General features: G+C 40.5%; 1 protein-coding gene across 6 annotated transcripts in view; it reads left to right on the forward strand.

Moving 5' to 3' along the window:
* The window catches only part of PHACTR1 (phosphatase and actin regulator 1), a 574,022-nt gene that overhangs the window by 281,955 nt on the left and 271,991 nt on the right, over positions 1-20,076 (forward strand). The window contains exon 1 of one of the 6 annotated variants that reach the window (XM_054490799.2): positions 19,255-19,840. The exons of the other annotated variants lie outside the window; for them this stretch is intronic. Within the exon in view, the coding sequence (XP_054346774.1) occupies positions 19,588-19,840 (253 nt within the window). The 5' untranslated portion in view covers positions 19,255-19,587. Of the gene's footprint in view, positions 1-19,254; positions 19,841-20,076 lie in introns of those variants that run through there. 6 annotated transcript variants of the gene reach the window in all.

The following is a 20,076-nucleotide window of genomic DNA, read 5'->3' on the forward strand; positions in this document are numbered from 1 at the left end:
CAGTGTTTTAAAGGAGTGTCTTTCTCCTTGAACACAGTGTTTGCAGGTAAGAGAGCGGGTCTCGCTCTGAGCATGGGAACATGATGGCAATTAGGAGGCTTTCCTCCACAGAGGACTCTTGTGACTTTCCACAACTTATTGTCCCATATTTTTATGGCCAGTTTATACAGGCACCCCACAAGCCCTTTTCCCAACAGTTTTCTAAGGTCTTATGAGATGCCTGGATGGCAAAGCAGTAGTTGTCTTAGCTAGGAGCCCTGGGCCACCCTTACACCCCTGTTTCTTCTTTTTGGGATACTCTTCAACCTTCCAATTCCATTCCACCCACCCCCAGGCTTGAGAGTTGATCAGATGTCCCAAGGAGCTCAGCACTCCCACCTGTGGTTGGCCTTGGGCCCTGTTGAGACTGAAGAGTACCCTTGACCTTTTCGTGGGTGGGAACTGGAGTGCACTAGCTCTGGGACCAGCCGACCACTTCAACACCAACAGGAATGAATTTCACTCACTTGAACTCGCTAGGCTGAAACCCTCACAAGAGGGAGCACACAGGAGAGTGGGTGCCAGGGCCGGGCCAAGCACTTTTGGGCTCCAGCCCCATGGCAGCATTCTATGGGTGTGTTACAGTTTTAGCTACAATTTTAGCTTTGCTATCTATGGATGGCTAAGTGTTGACAGCTCAGTGGTAGGTCAGGGTGACAGCCTTCTGCACCTGCCCCTTTGATACCCAAGTTCTTGTTTGCCATCCAGAAGAATCAGATCACATGAACTATTTGAAAGGTGATGAATGCAGAGGATTTTATTAAGCAGTGGAAGTGGCTCTCAGAGAATCAGGAGCTGGAAAGGGGATGGTGTAGGATGAAGGTGATCTTTCCCAGAGACGACCGGGCTCCTCTCTGAAGTCATGCCATCTAAAGTTAAGCTACAACTATCTTAGTCTCCAATGCTCTGTTGCTTCCTCTCTTGATGTTCAGCCACTTTTCTCTTTGCCAGCTGGGGTCTGGGGTTTATATGGGCACAGGATAGCAGGGTGAGGCAGGCCAAAAAGGCAACATTTGGGCTGGAAAACAGGGATAACTCTTCTCATTTAGGGCCATAGTTTCCAGGCTTGAGGGTGGGGCCTTTGCCAGGGAACAATCCTCTTCTTCCCAGTATTTCCCTGCCTCCTGTCCATATCGCTATTACCAGTCCCTTGTTCCAGGAGGGTAGCCTGCCAAGCAGTTTATCCCTGCTGACCAGGATGCCATTTCTTTTATAAATCAGGTGAGATCAGTGCTAACACACTGACCCAGGGTGACACAAATTGCTTCTATAGACAAGGACCCTGGCACCCAAGGGGTGGCCCTAGTTTTCAGGGCAGTAGATGGGCATGTTTAGCTTGTATCTCCACAGGACTGCCCCATACTGGAAAATTTTCCCCTTACAGAGCTGATCAATATGTCAGTGCTCAGTGATTACAACAGGTCATTCCGTTACCTGCCAACTGAATACTTTCTAAAGAGGCCAGCAATACAGAAAAGTGATCTTATGCAGTTTCTCTGATGTCATTAAAAATATTCCCTTCTACTTTTTGGTTTGTTCTTCTCTTACAAAGTCCTGTCCTACATCATTTTCTTCTTAAGAAAAAAATGACTATAACTGAACTGAAACTTCCTCATCAGCATTTTGTTGCCATATGGAGAAATAAGCTGGATGATGAGGACCACTGTTGACAGAGGCCAGCGCTCTTATGGTAGGCGCTGAGGAAGAAACGGAAGTAGTTTAATTAGATAAAACTATAATGGTTTTGTATTTGTGGAGGAGGAGATCACGTGCACAGTACTTTCTAAACACACTTTATTTAAAGCTTGCTCAAGACCTCAGATAATGAAAATGTCAACTATTCAATGTGATAAGCCTTGCAAATTTCCAATCAGAATACACAGCCTTACTCAATTGTGGCACTGACATAAGTATGTTTCTGTGTCTTTTTTTTTTTAACATTATGAAAGGTCTTTCAAAATCCTAATTAGTATCTGCTGTTTTCTCACACCCCAAATCCACTGACAACACACACATTGTTATTTTACCATGTCCCGAAGTTAAACCACTGACTTAAAGGAAGCTGCAGAGAAGGATGAGCTCTAGGTTAATAGAAGACAAGGCCTTTCTTCCTTCTTTCTCCCTTCTCCAATCCCCTGGCCAAATCCCCAGTGATAAATGTTGAAGGAGAAATCAGAGTTTCCTCCTCTTACCCTGTAAATAAATTGAAAATGAAGCCCCTTCATGGGGCTTCATATTTTAAAAACTGAAAATCTAGAAAGATGTTAATTAAATTGTCAAAAAGCTTCTTGCCTCATTTCACTGCAAGGCATAACCAGGTAGCCAGAAGCTAAATATAGCCACTGAATGCTATTCTTGGCTCTTAATATAGTGTTAATTATTTAATTTAAACAATATTTCAAACAGTGAGGAAGAAAACCAGTTGAAGAAGAGGTCAGAGCAATCAGGTTCCATAGACATCTCCCAATTATTGCTATCCAATTCTCTTTATTCTCTGACGTATCTCTTATCTGTGTCTTGGACACCATGTTGCAAGTGACAAGTTGTACAGAACTTTTTAGTAGATGTCAAACTCACCTAAATTAAATTCATTCATTTACCAAATATTGAAGCAGTGCTGTTTTTCATTGCCTTATGCCAAGGAAATTGAGGACACAGATGCACACAAGGAATGCATTTAAGAGCAGAGGTTTGATAGGCAAAACAAAGAGAAAAGAAAAAAGCTTTCTCTCCTACAGAGAGAGGGGAGCTCCCGAGTGGGTCTTCCTGTTCTGTGGTGAAATGCATGGGTGAGGGGGGAGAAGGCAGCTTCTGATTTACATAGGGCACAAAATATTGGTCAGACCAGGTATGCCATTTACATAGTGCGTGAAGAAGCTGGCCTCCTTAATCTTTTATTCTGCAAATGGGTTCTTTACCTGGCTGGCGCCATGTTGCCTGCTTCTTTACTGCACACATGGTTGACAAAGAAAAAGGAGGATAAAGCCTCCATGTTGAACATGCCTAGCCTCCAGGTGGCCTTTTCTTATTGGTACAGCTGCCAGCATTCACCTGTGTAAGCTTCAGGCTTGCTTATCTATGCTTGCAGCTTGATTTTTCAGGCTGTTTTTTCTTAGAAAAGAAATGATTTTGGGGCTGCTTTTTATTAAAAGGGAATCTTACTGAAGACTCTCTTACCCTCACTATCTGCCTAAATAATTTATTTCTAGCTCTTCCATCAATATTAGCCATGCTCTTGTTTACTGTCTGCCAGGTTTTTTGCTAGGAGTTGGGATAGTAGAGCAGAGAGAAATAATGGTTAATAAGTTGGTTCTTGCCTTTGAAATGCTCATTCATTAGTTAAGAGAGACAAACACGTAAAGAAATAATCAGAAGAACTTTCAGCAGCATAATAGACTGAACTGACTTTACTGTGGGGTGTCTGACCTGGATACATACCTAAGACATGGAGGGCTGGAGTTTCAATTCTCAATTTAAGGGCAGAGATGTAACAGGCTTGCATTTGCTTAAGGCCAGATCTAAGACTCTGATTAAGGGAAGCCTCCTCGAAGCCCTGCCCATAGATAAACCTGGAAATTGGGAAAAAAGACAAAACAATCACTTTGCCTGTAAAGTCAGGAAAATAGGAAGGAGCTGTAAGCCCAGGGGATCTCTGTAAAGGCAGGAAAGTGCCTATGAGAAATTGAAACTGAAAGCCTATGTGATCCAAATTTTTAGTACCCAGAGGATTTGGGAATCCTGGAGCTAAAAGTGAACATATTTTTCCCTCTCCAGGCCATTAGAGTCATTGGAATATTGATAGAAGCAAATAAAAAATCACTCTATAAGGAGTGGAAAAGCATCCTGTTAAGTATAAACTCACAATGAAAAAACTCCAAATCACATGAAGAAATAGACTAGAATAAAGTCAGCAGATTCAACAAATGAAGAACTAGAAATAAGATATAAATATAAAGGTTTCTATCAAATACATATGCTTACAATAAGAAAAGAAATAGAGAATAAACAGGAACCATAGCGAAAAAGAAACCACTATGAAAAACAACAGTAAAAAAAGACAGACTAGAAATGAAAAATATAGGCTTTGAAATTAAACACTAATTGAATAGCACAGTGGACACAGCCAAAGAAAGAATTAATAAACTGGAAGATCAAAGAAAATCAGTCAGAATGAAGCCCTGAGAAATGAGATGAAAAATATGATATATTAGGTGACACAAAAGATAGTAAAAGAGGATGGTGTAAAGCAACTTCTCTGTCACTCCCTCAAGAGATGGTATTTTTCCCCCCCTTGGAGAAGTTAAATCCAAAAGCATCTGGATTTAGGCACATAATCATAGCTCCAAAATGAGGCACCCTGTCTGAAATATTTGGCTGACTGGGGTGTTACACTGAGAAGCTATTGAAGGGTGTGGAAAAAATTAGAGATCAGTTCAAAGAAGACTCAGGAAAAAAATTAAGTGATTACTAACTCCAGGAAAACTGAAAAGTTGTTTAAAATAGGAAGTGTAATCATAGAATTCCAAAGAACCATTTTTAACAAAATTGAGGTATGTAAAAATTGAATATTTTACACAACATGATATAAAAATGGAGGAGGAAAAGGGGAATGGGAAGGCTTAAGAGAGCTCAGTCTGCTACTATAATATACAGTTAATAAATAGTATTGTAAATTAATGAATTAAGAGAGTATTATAAGCATACTATTTAGAAACTTAGAGCTAAATACCATATGGAATAGCTCAGAAAGAAAAAACAGTTGGAAATTGTTATGTCTGGGGAAGTGAGGAACAGGAGACTACTACTTTTAGTACTATTTAAATTTTTAACTACTTACATACATTTATTAGATAATAATAATTAAAATATATAAAGATTCATGCTAGTAAACTCAGGGTCTGAGTTTGTTAATCATAGACCTTCACTAAACAAAGGAATCACCTGCTATTCAGAAAGAAGAAAATTGAACCAAGAAGGAAGGAGTGAGATTGAAGAAGCAGATGTGAAGTTGGTAAATATGTTTGTAAAAGTAAAACAACACAAAACAATGATGGAATGTTTTCTAAAGGAGTGGGATTACAGACAAGGTAGAACTGAAAGCAAACCTAAGTAACAGAGAGGGGTGATCAGATTTCAGCATTCTGGGCTTGTTCAGGATATACTGGCCAGAAACATAAGAATATGTTAAAGTTGTAATGACAACTATTTAAAAAAAAAAAAAAACAGAAACAAAATATATAACTTCCAAATTAGAGGAAAGGAAAAGCAAGAATAAAGAAAACCCCATCAGTCAGAGATCAAGAGGTGCAAAGACAAATGGAAAACCAAAATAATATGAAACAAATCAGTCACAACAACTATAAATAGATTAAACTTCTCTGCTAAAAGTAGAAAAAAAAACATGATGCACCAATGAAACAATAGGCAAATATTAACTGAAAGTAAACCAAACTAGCATACCAATATCACTATTAAATAAAATAGATTTTAAAGCTAATAACATTATTAAAGATAAGGAAAATTGTTACTTAATGATACTCGTTAATACTTAATTACATATTAATACTTAATGGTAAATGATTATAGATAAATAATTATGTATTAATACTTAATGGTAAATGATTAATACTTAATGATTTCCTTAATACTTAATGATAAAGGTAATATTTCATAGGAAGATGTAAAAATTTAACAAAATAGCCTCCAAATATAAAATGCATAAAAGATTAAAATTACAAGGGAAAACTAATCCAAAATTATAAATGAATATTTTTTAAAACACATTTTTCACAGTAACTTATATATTAGTTAGCTTCGTAACTTTAGTGGCGATTTGAACAACTCAAACTATTAATATACAAAGTATTTTCTCTAAAATGCAATAAAGCTATATATATGTCAAAGATATTGCTTAGAACATATGTTTGGAATTAAATAAATACCTAAGAAATTCATACATCAAAAGTAAATCATTTCTAAATATGAAATATTTTGAACTGAACAATAATTTAAAACTACTTACAAAATACATGAGATTTGCAAATAGTACTTTGAGGGAAATCTGTAGCCTTGCATTAGGAAATAGATAATATTTAAAGTGAATTAGCCACGCAGTCAACTCAATAAATAAGAAAAGATACAGCAGCACTATCCCAAAGACTGAAAAAAGATAGAAATAAGAGGTGAAATTCATGGAAAGAAAATCCAAGATACAATGGACACTCAAAAATCAAAGAAAACAAAAAGTTTCTTGTTTTAAAAATGTTAATAAAATAGGCAAATCTCTGGCAAGAGCCATCAAAAACAAAACAAAAGAAGGCACAAACATAGACTATTAGAAGGACACAGTTAACAGATAATTTTAAAATAACTGAAGGAAATATGATCAACTTCATGCAAGTAAATTGGAACACTTAAATAAAATGGAAAATTTTCTAGATAAACTATAAACTACCAATATTGACTGAAGAAGCAATAGAAAATAAATCACTACAATCACTGAAGAAATCAGATCTACAGTAAAAATCAATTAGGCTGATGAGTTTTAATAAACATTTAAGAAGGGTTACCCTTAACTTATATAAGCTATTCCAGAGACTAAATATGTGACCTCTACTTTATATAAACTTTTGAAGACAATAGAAAGAGGAGGAATGTTTAACAAATCTTTTTATTAGAGTGATACAACCCTTGATCTAAAAACTGGAGAAGGACCATATAAGAGAGAAAACGTACAGATCAATCTAATTTATGAACGTAAATTAAATGCAGAAATCCTAAATATAATATTTTAACCCAAGCCAGCAAACTATTTGATAAATTTTTAAAATTTATAAATGTGTGGCCAGGTGCGATGGCTCACCCCTGTAATCCCAGCACTTTGGGAGGCCAAGGCAGGCAAATCACCTGAGGTCAGGAGTTTGAGACCAGCCTGACCAACATGGAGAAACCTCATCTCTACCAAAAGCACAAAATTAGCCACGCGTGGTGGCGCATGCCTGTAATCCCAGCTACTCGGGAGGAGAATCGCTTGAACCTGGGAGGTGGAAGTTGCAGTGGGCTGAGATCGCCCGCCATTGCACTCCAGCCTGGGCAACAAGAGCGAAATTCCATCTCAAAAAAAAAATTATAAAAGTATTATAAACTTATAATACATGTATATATGATTTATTATATAATAAATATATATTACATATTTACATAGAAGTAAATATGTATTAGTATATAAGTAAATCTATATATAAGTAAATGTATATTATATATTTATATATAAGTAAATATATTTTATGTATAAGTAAATCTATATTATATATAAGTAAATATATATTTAAAGTAAATATATAGTATATATTTATATATAAATAAATATATGGGGGATGGGGAAAAAAGAGTCTTTTTATTCTTCTGCCTGCTATTTATTCAAGTTTTATTCTATTTTTAATTGACACATAATCATAGCATATATTTATGGGGTACAAATGAGATGTTTCAATACATTTATACATTGCGTGATGATTAAATCAGGATAGTTAGCATATCCATCACCTCAAACATTTATCACTTTTTGTGTCGAGAATATTCAAAATCCTCTCTTCTAGCTATTTTGAAATATACAACACATTGGCCGGGAACGGTGGCTCACGCCTGCAATCTCAGCACTTCGAGAGGCCGAGGTGGGCGGATCACAAGGTCAGGAGATGGAGACCATCCTGGCTAACAAGGTGAAACCCTGTCTCTACTAAAAATAGAAAAATTAGCCAGGCATGGTGGCGGGCGCCTGTAGTCCCCCAGCTACTCAGGAGGCTGAGGCAGGAGAATGGTGTGAACCTGGGAGGCAGAGCTTGCAGTGAGCCGAGATCGCGCCACTGCACTCCAGCCTGGGCGACAGAGCCAGACTCCATCTCAAAAAAAAAAAGAAAAAAAGAAATATACAACACATGATTATTAACTACAGTTACCTTAGTGTGCAAAGAACACCAGGACTTATACATAAAAATATATTTAAAATATTCAGTATAACTCAGTCCATTGGTACATCACAAAAGTAGCTTTATAAATCAGTATAGGAAAAATCAACTATGCAATATGCAGTACTCAGGAAAAAAAATTATTCTCCATATTTTAAAAAATAAATTGGCTTCCTGGCTCACATCATATATAAAAACAAATTCCAGATGGATTAACAACCTAAATATGTAAAGCAAAGCACTGAAACTTTAAAAAGAGAATATAGGTGAAGATTGCATAACCTCATCATAGAAAAGAATTTATTTAAAAGTCCAAAAATAGGCTAGGCACAGTGGCTCATGCCTGTAATCTCAGCACTTTGGGAGGCTGAGGCAGAAGAATCCCTTGAGCTCAGGAGTTAGAGACCAGCCTGGACAACATAGTGAGATCTCATCTCTACTTAAAGAAAAATTAGCCAGACGTGGTGGTGCACACCTCTGGTCCCCACTTACTCAAGAGGCTGAGGCAAGAGGATTGTCTGAACCCTGGAGTTCAGGGCTGCCATGAGCTATGATATTGCCACCGCACTCTGGCCTGGGCGACAGAGCAAGACCTGGTCAAAAAAAAAAGAAAAGAAAAAGTAAAAGTCCCAAGACAGCACAAAACATCGAGTCAACAACTGATAAGTTTAACTTTAAAAAAAATCTTTATATGACGAAGGATTCACAAACAAAATTATGACTGAAAGACTGGTACTACACATAAAGCCAAAAACAATGGTTATACTAGAAGAAAAAAGAGTCTATATAAATCAAAGAGAAAAAAAAAACTCAATAAACAAGTGGACAAAATATGAGCAAGTAATTTGTAGACACAGAAACCTGAATACCTAAAAGGTAATCAAGATATAGCAATTAAATCACCCAGCATTCTGAAAACCCAAATGAAATAATGGTAATACCAAGTAATGATGAAGTGGAAAGAGAAACTTTGATACACTGCTGATGAGAGGGTAATTGTTACCATCACTTTAAGAGCTATCTGTCAACATCTAGTTAAGCTAAAGTTGCGCATACCCCATGACACAGCAGTTCTACTTATATTCTTTAGAGAAACCTTTGCACAAGGGTACAAAAGAGAATTGATTAGGATGCTCACTGGAGGATTGTCATTGCTAAAAATTTACATGCCAACTAAATAACCCTCTGTAAGGGTTGAAGAATCTTGTGATATAATCATCTGTTGGAATACTAATGCAACAGGAAATATGAATGAACTAGATTTACATGAACCAACATGCAATAATCTTAAAATACGTTGAGGCCGGGCGTGGTGGCTCACGCCTGTAATCCCAGCACTTTGGGAGGCCAAGGTGGGTGGATCACAAGATCAGGAGTTCAAGACCAGCCTGGCCAAGATGGTGAAACCCTGTCTCTATTAACAAAATACAAAAATTAGCCCTGCGTGGTGGCGGGCCCCTGTAATCCCAGCTACTCAGGAGGCTGAGACAGAGAATTGCTTGAACCAGGGAGGCAGAGGTTGCAGAGAGCTGAGATCGTGCCACTGCACTCCAGCCTAGGTGACAGGGCGACACTCTGTCTCAGAAAACAAAAAACAAAAACATAGTGTTGAATTAAATATAGAATGTTACAAATGATCCTTAAAGTGTGATACCATGTATGGACATTGGAAGCTTGTGAAGCAATATTTTATATTAATGCTTGAATTAATATAAAGTGAAAGTACAACAGGACACACAAACATTAACTTCAGGGTAGTAGTCGCCTCCAGGAAAAGGTGTGGGAAAAGGGAGCATCCATGATGTTTGGCTATATCTGTAATTTGTATTCCTTTACATTATTTTTGAAACACTAAAGCAGCTAGGACACAGTGTTAACATTTCTAAACCTAAATAATGCCCAGATGGAGAGTATTATATTCATCATTTTTTGTCTTGTATTTGAAATATTTCATGAAGAAAAACTCAAATACTTACAGGATGTTACAATAAATGTTCAGTTAGCAGTACGTTCCAAGGTGGCACAAGTACTGAGCAGGGAACTCTGTCGGTCAGGGTGTGCTGCAGGTGTCTTCCAAAATGGCACTCTCACTGCTATGATCAGAAGAACAAGAAAGAGGCTCCAGAAAGATATGAAGAAAGGGCATGTGGGAATCCACAAGGCATGATGTTGTTGAGGAACTGTAAGTCATCTGGAGCAGCTAAGCTTGAAGCGGTGGCAGGTACCAAAGGCGCCGGATGGTCCTGTGCTGTGGCTCACACCTGGAATCCCAGCACTTTGGGAGGCCAAGGCCAGAGGATCCCTTGAGCCCAGGAGTTCAAGACTAGCCTGGGAAACATCGTGAGACCCGTCTCTATAAAAAATTTAAAACTTAGCTAGGTGTGGTGGTGCACATCTGTGGTCCCGGCTACACAGGAGGCTGAGGTGAGAGGATCTCTCGAGCTCAGGAGGTCCAGGATGCAGTGAGCCAAGATTGCACCACTGCACTCCAGCCTCAGCGACTGAGTCTCCAAAAAATAAAAAGTAGGGGAGAGATAGACAAAGAGAGGGGGGGAAGGGGAGAAAGAGAAGAGAGGGAAGAAAGGAAGGAAGGAAAGAGGAAAGGAAGGAAGGAACAGGAGGAGGGAGGAAGGAAGGAAGGAGAGAAAAACAAAGGTGGTGGAAGATGCAGCTATAGAGGAAGATTAAGCCTGTCTTGGCTGCAGGTCACCATTTGATATCTTAGAAAGGTAAATGCTCACAGCAAGCTCTCACTTCAATCTAAAGTGTCATTTTTCCTTTTCCAACAAGGTTATTTATGTTTCTTTCTTCCCCAACATAATCTTCCAGTTGCAATTTAGCATCTATTACAGTAAAAGAATTACATTTTTGGAAAGCCCTTAGCAATCTTCTACTAGTCCAATGCCCTCATTTTACCAACCGAAGAATGTATTGATCACTGGAGTATGGAGTATATAGACTATATAGAGTATAGACATATACTGTCTCTATACATACAGTATATATCTCTCTATATATATCCACGTGCATCTATACAACATACATACAACATGCATGTATTGCTATCCTACCCTTAAGCTCCCTTTATATGAGCTCTCTTTAGACTCCTCTTAGTTTTTGATTTACCCTTTGATTCTTGCAGACAACATTGCTTTTACAAGTAAAATGGCTACAAACTGTTACATTAACTTGTGTGGGTATAATATGTATCACGGAGGAAGAGCTCTATTGAAATATAATGTATAAATATAAATATCCTTTCTCTTCAGCATGGCTTCTGTACTGTAAAAAATTGGTTTGAAAGCTCAGGGATCACAGGACCCTGGAGTGCTGGAATCAAAATACAACCTGCCTTGTTAGAAGTGGAGGTGTTCCTTTGATCATTCACTTCACAAGTCTTAGAGCATATTCCATTGCTTTCCTTGGTGAATTAGACGTCGTATTTTCCATGGAAGAAATCAATTGTATGTCTCACTTTAATACACCAGTGACATCCACTTAAAATCTTCCCAGAGCTGACTACCTACAACTCCCTGCCCCACCCCACCCCCCACAATTATGTTGCATGTGTAACTAAAGTTCTCACACTTGGAAAAAGGGCCACTCCACTCTCCATTTCTCACCAATGTTACATTATCCTATTACCTTGTTCCAGCACCTGCTCAGTACAATTAGGATTCTGTCCTAAAGGCCAATTATCATTAGCTGATGGTGAGCTTTTGTTAAACAGCCCTGAGGGACTCACCACAATGTAGATACAACCCCAGCCCTAAAAGGATCACATCGGCCAGTACACAACTGCAGTGTGTTTTAAAGATTAAAAGAGCAGGATCTGCCAATATAGATGATAGATAAGAACCTATGCATCCTATTTTTATCCCTGTTCTATTTACTACCAGCAGCGATGCTCGGCATGGCAGCCAAGGTTTCTGTGTCCTGTGCCTGTAGTCCGATAACCTTTCTTGGTTGTGTTTTATGATGCCATATGCTCTATCCTAAAATAGTGCTGAGGGTCCTCTGAAGAAAAACTACCTAGCCGCTTTCTGAATGTCAGTGGAATGTTTAGAGACAGAAAGGTGAGCTTTGCCATAAACTCATTTTGACTCAGAGTTCTACTTGGCCAAATGCTAATTGTGTGACCTGGGAAATTCATTTAATCTCACCGAACTTCTGTTTTGTGAAGTATAAAAAATGGAAATACTACTTCTATCTTATGATGTTAGTATGATGTTTAAATAAGGTGACACATGCACACCTTATATTAAATAAGGTGATATATACACAACTTATATTAAATAAGGTGATACATACACAACTTATACTAAATAAGGTGATATATGATACACACACACACACTTCTCATTGTTTTATTAGTCTCGATAGGCTAGATTGTGTGGCAGTGAAAACAACTCCCAAATTTCAACAGCATGACACAACACAAGTTCGTGTCTCATAGTGCAGGACTGCTGTGGGTCGTTAGATAGGCTGAGCTCATCACTGCGTCACTTCACAACCCAAAGGGAAGCCGTAGCTGCTATCTTGAACTTCAGTTATCTTTTATAGGTCAGAATGGCCCCACTCACAAAGGGTTCTGGCTGTGCCAACTGCAATCCTACCATGTGCCTGAAGACAGCAAGTTAGAAATATTTGGAGAGCACTAGTAATGTCTACAATATTTGTTTCACAAAAATGAGATCATATTATAGTCAGTTTTGTGAACTTTAATTTTCTCATTTAACAATATATTGTGGAAATCCTTCCAGGTCCACTTATTCAGGTCTGACTCATTCTTTTTAGTGGCATCATGCTATAAATATACCACAATTTATGCAGTCATTCCTTTATTGCTGGACTTCCCCGCTGCTTTATTTTATTTTATTGTAATGTAAACACACTTAATAGCACCTTTATGTTCTGGTACTTTTATGTCTATAAGACAAATATCTAGAAATGTCTAAATCTGCCAAAAAGAAGAATGATTTTAAAAAGAAAACATAAGGCTATGTTTATCAGTCTATAAATCTCATTTAGAATGGGATTTATAGTTTGGAGCAAAATGTAAAGAAACTGAATACTTTGGAACAACTAGAAGTCTCACTAATCTCTGATAATTTTCAGCCTCTACCTAATCTATCCCCTATTTATCCCCAGACATGAGCAGCAATACCTGATCCTAAATTTTTTTAACTTAGAATAAGAGTCTTCCTTGGATATTAGCAATACAGGCTTTAGAAATGCTTAATGTTACAAGACTTTGCAGAAAAATTTCCACCAGACCTGATCTTCTTTCTGTCATGTCCACAACAATGATATTCACTTTGAAAACACAGCCTATTTTGGAGATCTTTTTTTTTTTTTTTTTTTTTTTTTAACTTAAGAGGTAAACTACCCCAGCCCTCTTCTCATCAATGGTAATGCAGAAAGAGAAAGCAGTCTTGCAAAATAATGCTGTAATCAAAAAACTACAGGAATCATATTCTGGATAGTTCTCCTTCAATCACCTCTTTCTCCACCTGTTTTATCTAAAATGATTCCAATCTTCCTTCTCATCATGTTGCTATCTGCTAAGTGTTCACAGAATAATTTTCACAGAGCAATCCCCTTAGTAAGCATAATTATCACAAGCCTAGAAGTAAAACTACTTTCCATTCAAAGTTTTAGGGAAACAACCCTCAGCTAAAATAAACAAATAAAAAATAAAAAACAAAACCCCACAAAACACAAAAAAAGACTGCTCACACATTTAGATGTTTCAACTAGATTGTTTTACGGAATTGTTTCTGTAAACTCCTTGTCCACTAACCTCTCCCTGGAGCTTATATCAAAAGTCTGCCAGATTTGATCAAGAGATAATAAGGGAAAAGCTAAAGCCAAAGGAACTTTTGCTTTAGGCTTCAAAACACAGTTGGCAGAAAAACACTGTGGTAGAAAAGCCTCACTTGCTTGTCAATCATATGCAGGAGTGACATTCAAGGTATAACTAGACGTGCAAGAGTCAGAAAGAATATTCAATCTATTAGAACAGATGCCAGCCATAAACAATTCATCCAGCTGGACCATTGCTCAGGCCCTGAATATGACCTCCACTAACATACCCCTAAATTTCCTAAAGAATTTTCAGTAGCCATTCACAGCAAGCTCTGATCACATCTCCTTGCTCGAGACATAAATGTATTATATCAAATATGAGACAGCCTGGAAGCTATATCTCCTCTTAATCAGTCTTCTCTTCCGTTCCATTCCATACTTCCAGTCTAGCGTCTGCAAAAAACAAACAAAAAACTCAAACCGAAAAATACCCCCAAAACAACAACAACACACACACACACACACACACACACACACACACACACATAGCAGCAGTGCTGCACCATTCTGTCCATGAACCATTTAGAAGTACTTTTTAACCTTGTTCTTAATCTACACTTTGTAGATGAGCTTGCAGTTCTGGTTTTAACGTACTGCACATTTACAGCAAACCTGGAAAAAAATAGATGCTATTCTTGTAATAAGAATATCACATATTGTTGATGTTTAGGGAGTGTATTGTTTCCTAGGGATGGTGTAACAAATTATCACAAAGTTAGCAGCTTAAAACAACAGATATTTATTCTCTCACTCAGTTCTGGAGACCAGAAGTTCAAGTTCAAGGTGGGCCAAGATCCCTTCAGAGGCTCTAGGGGAGAGTCCGTTCTCCCCTTTCTCCAGCTTCTGGTGACCGTTGGCATTCCTGTGGCAGTGGTGTCACTCCCATCTCCAAGTCCACCTTCACATTGTCTTCTCCTCCTCTGTCTGTGTGTCTCTCCTCTGCATGCCTTTTATAAAAAGCACTTCTCACTGGATTTAGAACCCATGCAGAGAATCTAGGATGATCTCCTCATCTCAAGATCCTTAACTTAATTAAACCTGCAAAGACACTTTTTCCAAATAAGGTCACACTCACGTGTTCCAGGGATTTGACAGGGACATATCAATGGGAGAAGTGGACACCATTCAACCCACTGCAGGGTGGATAGGAACACGAAAGGAGACATAGAAGCAGGGCAGAAATTGAATGAATAGCTTGAGTTCAAATCAAAGAAAAAATACTGGGGGAGGAAAAGAAGATTTTTATAAAAATCTTTTCTTACATTAAATATGAGTAGTAATTTCTATTTGAGTACACTTCCATTGCTTTGCCCTGTGTTGACCTTAATATTTTGTATTTCTACTGTGTCTTTTTCCATAAGAGTTAAAGCACTTTTGTGAGCATTTTTAAATTTCTACCCTTAATTTTGATTGTAGGTTTCTTTAAAGTCTTATAACAGCTGGGCTTTAAAAATGGGGAGGAGCATAGGCAAGCAGAAAGCAGAACAAAGCCTCAGTTCACAGGAGATCACACACTACCTCTCACATTCAGACTTGGGGGATTTCAAGGTCTGCAGTTGCCCTCACATCACCCTAATGGTGGGATCTTCTGGAAAACTCCATTTGCTGGCTATAACAGGTCCTGCCAGGCCAATGGCTGCCCATCCTTGACCTCCCCACCCCATGAACTCCTAGTCTGTGAGCTTGCAGTCTCCCTACACTGCCACCACCACCATCACCACCACCCTCTGCCCCCTACTGCTTCAGATCAACTTTCCCAGGGGACTCCTCCTGCATATACACAATCTCTTCCACAATAATCACTGCAGAACTCCCTTTAAACATGGCCCACCCCACCCCACACCCCCAACGTTAAATGCATAGATCTCTGTGGCTACTCTTGGTTACAAACTTCCACACATGTTTTCAGCTGGCTGTCTTCTGTTATTCTTATATGTCCTTGTATTGAGTGCACCCTCTTTCCCATTAATTTTTTCTTTTTGAGACGGTGTTTTGCTCTTGTTGCCCAGGCAGGAATGCAATGGCGTGATCTCGGCTCACTGCAACATCTGCCTCCCGGGTTCAAGCGATTCTCCTGCCTCAACCTCCCGAGTAGCTGGGATTACAGGTGCGCGCCACCACACCCGGCTAATTTTTGTATTTTTAGTAGACACAGGGTTTCACCATGTTGGCCAGGCTGGTCTCAAACTCCTGAGCTCAGGTGATCCACCAGCCTCAGTGCCCCAAAGTGCTGGGATTACAGGCATGAGCCATCACACCCGGCCCTTCCCATTAAGTTTCAAGTTCCACGAGATCAAGAGTCCTATCCATGACTTACTTTGGAATGAAAATATGTGTTCCTCTGGTAGGCTGATTTCTAGAGTGTGCATCTGAAACCTCAATATGCATCCAAATCACCGGAGGTCTTGTTAAAATGCAGATTCTGGGCAAGAGCTTGAAGTGCTGCATTTCTAACAAGCTCTCAGGTACCTGGGATCTGCTGGTCCTTGGGGTCATATTTTGGGTAGTGGGGTCTTAGGGCACCAAACAAGTTTCAGAAGGGGATCTGCAAGTTAAATGTATCCTAAATAAGGGATGGGAAGAAGACTGTCATACAGCTAAGTGACACTAAGCATAATCACAGGAGCTCGTCGTCATTTAGATCAACTTGGTTAAAAAAAAAAAAGCTACAAGGAAATAATAATAATGGACACCAGTAGTAATTCTTCACTGAGGCAACATTCAGGGTATGGAGCAGGGTCAAGAGGAAAAGCGGGACAGTGTGCACATCAGCCCTGCTGCCTGCTGAGGCAAGGAGGTGGTGCTGGAAGCTGCCAGATTCAGCCATCTTCCAAACTGCTGCCCATACTAAGCTATATTCCTTCCTGGGCCCCTCACACACCTTCTGTTGTAACAATAAGAGATGGCACTTCTTAGCTTCTGAAACTTAAACTAATAATTCTTAAATTCAGTCTGAGACACTAAAATGCACACATCTGCTAAGAACAGCATGGTCTCATACAGCTTTCAATGGTGATGGAAATATTCTATAATCTGCCTTACCCAATGCAGTAGCCACTAGCCACATGCGGCCATTGAGCATGTGAATTGTGGTTAGTGCAACTGAGGAACTGAATTTGAATTTTATTGAATTTTAATTCATTTAAATGTAAACAGCCACATGTTGCTAGTAGATACTATATTGCACAGCACCATCAGAGGCTGCAAACTCAGGGAGGACAGTTCAGAAAGATGGATCCTCAAACAAGAGAAATGACTCTCCCAGGTAAACTTTATGCCTTTTATACACTTAACTTGAACAAAGGTCCCCTACAGCCCAGGGCACATCCTTTAATATTTGAGGCTAAGCTGGTGGCTGTGTCAGTGTTTGGTATGATACAATCACAATGCCCATTGGCCAATTAAGATAGAAACATACAGAGCCCTTTAGTATTCTGCAAGGGAATAAAAGATTGCTTCAGTCTTAGTTGCTTTAATGAGGTCAGATGGGGTTTCTGCAGGTCCACTGTTCTAACCTGTGGGGCAGAGAGTAAGGCGGAAAAGGCATGCAATTTAAAATACACATTTAAGGAAACATGTAATTTGCTGGTAAATACACAACCTCCTCTTTTCAGAAGGGAGTTAAGGGGTGATAGTTTGGAGAAGGGACCCAAGGAATTACAAAAGAGAATAACAAATGTTTGCTCAGAACACAATGCAGTAAATTCCCTGGTGCACTCAATCAATATAACAAACAGGTCCTTTGTAATCTCTAAGATAAGGCTTATAATTAGCCAGGGACCGAGTGACACGAATCTGACATGAGGAGACATAGTGGATTCACCTGTGGTTGGCCTGGCTGGTAATTCAGCAAAAGGGGGGTGGTTGCTGAAGCCCTCAATTGGTACCAAGAGGGATCGAGATCTAATTACAGAGACCTGCATTCTACATCCATCCCCCTCTAGGGGAGGCAATGGCAGCTGGACACCTGACTTTCCTAACTCCAGAATGAAGATGAAGCTCTTATTGTGCTGATTTGTGCAGACTATTTGCAGATGAGAAGTAGTAGAAATGATAGAGCGGTAGAATTGGAGTGATCAGAAGCCTATTGTAATACAGTAATTTAATATCCTCAGTGGATCGTTGACCCTGTTACCTGTGAGGCAACTGTATGTGTAGAATTCACCCAGTTGGAGGAGAGACTAGCAAAGACCTGCCTTTTGTGGAAGAGGCAGTGACAGGGAATTGTGAAATAAGCTTTGAGGAAGTTCCTAGAAACAACTGGTAGTGACAGTGCATTCTTTAACTGACACTATTCCAGTAGGTTGGAAAAGAGGACAAGGGTGTGACTCAGAGTAAATGCAGTAGGGTGGAAAGAACACAGGCTTGGGGGCAGACACACCTGGCTATAAACACCTGTTTCTCCATTTATGCTTTGCATCAAAGTCACCTGGGGAGCTTGTTAAAGGTACAGATTCCTGGACCCTGCACTGACCTACTAAACCAGAATATCTGGATTTGGGGCTCTGTAATCCCTATTTTTAAAATAAGCACACAAGGTGATTGTGATATAGGGCTTCTCTAAGCCTTAGTTCTCTAAAAGGTGATATAGGACTAGCGATATCTGAGTCTTGGGATTGTTGTGTGAATTGGTGGTTTATTAGAAATAGCATGATTTTAATAAGGCAAATCCATGGCTGAAGAATAATAATTACAAGTTATTGAGCTTTGATTTGTTCTGCATGGTTTGTTAAAGGCACCATTCTCCCTGCAATGCCAGCTACTCAGGAAACTGAGGCAGGAGGATCGCTTGGGCCCGGGAGTTCGAGGCTGCAGTGAATTGTGATTGTGCCACGACACTCTAGCGATAGAGTGACAGCCCATCTCTAAAAACAATTTTTTGTTTTGTTTTGTTTTTTAAAGAAAAGACCCTGTTCTCCCTTTGGAAATCCTGGTAGATGTCACTCGCTTTGCTAAGCCTTAGTCACTGTGCTAAAACAGCTGGAGAGTTATTTGGCCAAATTAGCTGACAATCCCAAAGTCGCAAATTGTTTCTGAGTTTTGATAAAATCAGCGTTTTCTTTTCCTTTTTAATGACCCTGGCGTTAAACAATCTCCTTCGGGTCGGAGAATTTCTATGGGAGGTGAAAACATCAATTATGTTGTAACAGGTTGTCTGCTCCAGTGAAAGTCAAGGGCTACGGGTTGGACCCGCCGGAGAGGGTAATTTGCTGTGGCCCTGGAGGGGCGCTTGCACCCGAGGGTTCCCAGCGCAGCGCTTTCCGTGTGAAACATTTTGCTTTCATTCGGCAGCTTTAGGCGTGAAGAAAAGGGGGAGGGGGTTGGCGTTCCGCCCTGGAGCTCTTGAGAGTGAAGGTAGCTGCAAACCCAGCAGGCTCTCAGCAGCTGCTGCTGAGATTTCCGGAGGGGTGGGGCTGCCGGAGGAGGATGTGCACGTGAGACCCCGAGAGAGGTGGGAGTGGAGCTTCTCAGGTAGGACCGAGCAGCGCCCTGCCTACCCCCTCCTCCGGCTTCGGGATCCGGATTGGCTCGGGCAGCGAGGTCGGCGAGGTCAAGACCCTTTCGGCGCCCTCCCCGACCCGCCCCGCCGCGGCGGTGCTTATGTAGAGCGGCCGGCGCGGGCGGGGCGGGGGCATGCTGGCGAGGCCGAGGGGCGCGAGTGGCAGCGCGCGGGGGCCGGAGCAGCGCCCGGCCCCGGGCGCCCGGGGGCCGGATGGCGGAGCCCACGCGCTCAGCGAAGCCGGGGAGGTTTGCGCTCCGTTCGCCGCGCTGCAGGGAGGGCGCGGTGCCAGGCGCGAGCGCCGAGAAACCCAAAAAGAAAGCTTTTTATTTGCTGAGGTTGAAGCCCCTGAAGGAGCCCGCCCCCAACAACAACAACAACGTGTCCTTTGTGATCCACTGTCAACTAGGCAAGGAGATCAAACACATTTGCAGCAACTGCAGCCGGGGGGAGGACGCCCGGGACGGTGAGTGCCGGGGCCCGTCGGGGCGGCGGCGGCGAGCGCGGGAGGCGGGGTGGTGGCTCGGGCTGTCTCAGTTTGGGGGCACCGCCGGCGTCTGTCGCCTGGAGAACTGCGGGGACATCCGCACTCCACCCAGACATGACAGCCGCCCGCCGGGCACTTTGCAGAGTGCCACCCACAGCCCAACCCGGGCTCGCAACCCTGCACATCCCATTGACGTATATGGTCCCCAAAATGAG

The sequence above is a fragment of the Pongo pygmaeus genome, chromosome 5, assembly GCF_028885625.2.
Source record: "Pongo pygmaeus isolate AG05252 chromosome 5, NHGRI_mPonPyg2-v2.0_pri, whole genome shotgun sequence".
NCBI classification, from domain to species: domain Eukaryota; kingdom Metazoa; phylum Chordata; class Mammalia; order Primates; family Hominidae; genus Pongo; species Pongo pygmaeus.